A 1138-nucleotide genomic window follows, 5' to 3' on the forward strand; every position below is an offset into this window, starting at 1 on the left:
AACCCTCTAGGCACGCGCACCGAGCCCGCGCTCGGCCGGACGCGCGCGTTCCGCCCCAAGCCCCTCGCGCGAAAGTGCGCCTCACCGAGCGCGGCAGCTTGGCGGGCCCGGGCCCGAAGTTGACCACTTGTTTAGGGGCGTCCATGGCGCGGCGGGGCGGGCGACTAGCAGGCGAAAGCGCAGCACACGGACTGCCCGCGTCTCCCCGCGGCGGCGCGCATCTGGCGCGGCCAGGGCCTCTTCCCGCGCCTAGCCCGCGCCTCATTGGCCCGCCGGCACAGGCCCTGCGCTGATTGGCTCTCGCTACGGGCTCGCGTACCCATTGGCCAGGCTCAAGAATGGGCTTTCAGGATTCCGACCCCTCCTTGCGATCCGTGCAAGGCGCGCGGGGGATTGCACCATCCTGCGCCGGGCTGCGCGCCAGGGCCCGCATTGCCGACGGCGGCGGCGGCGGCGGGAGGCTGCTCCTGCTAACCTGCGCCTGCACGCCTGAACCCTCATTCAGCCGGATCCAGTCCTCCGACCACCACCCCAGCTCCTCTCTTGGGGCCAAACGGGGAGATGACGGGCAAATCAGCGGCTCCATAGCTAACCACCTCCGCTAAACAGAGTTCCACTGATGGTGCTCCAGAACCAGCAGTCATTAATTGATTCACCAGACTTCTCCAAGCATCCTCACAGGCATCGAATACTCCAGAGCAGGACATGCAGGGCAAACGGTGGCCGAGCGCGTTCCCGTCTCCCACGCAGACACTGCCTATTAAACAGACACAGCTGCCGGCCTCCCCTCCCCAGGCCTGGCCACCACCAGTCCTGCCGTCTTCTCTGGAGTTTGACGACGACGCTAGGGCTTCCTGTGCGTGGGACCATAATGAGTCCTTCTGTGGCTGACTTGGCTGATTTTACTTAGCATAGTATCTTCAGGGATTATCTGTCTCGCGTCATTTTTAGTTGATAACACCAGAGGCATAGTGTGTGTGTATCTACCACAAACCATGCACACACAAAATCCCAAAACATGTCATTGAGAGAAGAGCTATGTATGCATTAAAGGGCAGAATTACATAGAGAACTGGAAAAAGCAACAGAGCTTGTATTTTTAACATGCGCGAGCGCATGTGTGTGTATGTGTGTGTGT

General features: G+C 60.8%; 1 protein-coding gene across 1 annotated transcript in view; it reads right to left on the minus strand.

Moving 5' to 3' along the window:
- The window catches only part of Psat1 (phosphoserine aminotransferase 1), a 22954-nt gene extending 22713 nt beyond the window's left edge, over window positions 1-241 (minus strand). Inside the window, exon 1 of the mRNA XM_005408295.2 lies at window positions 86-241. Coding sequence (XP_005408352.1) covers window positions 86-145 — 60 coding nt within the window. The 5' untranslated portion in view covers window positions 146-241. The remainder of the gene's footprint in view (window positions 1-85) is intronic.
- Between the last annotated feature and the right edge of the window lie 897 nt (window positions 242-1138).

The sequence above is a fragment of the Chinchilla lanigera genome, unplaced genomic scaffold (genome assembly GCF_000276665.1).
Source record: "Chinchilla lanigera isolate Chin_1 unplaced genomic scaffold, ChiLan1.0 scaffold00111, whole genome shotgun sequence".
Taxonomy (NCBI): Eukaryota; Metazoa; Chordata; class Mammalia; order Rodentia; family Chinchillidae; genus Chinchilla; species Chinchilla lanigera.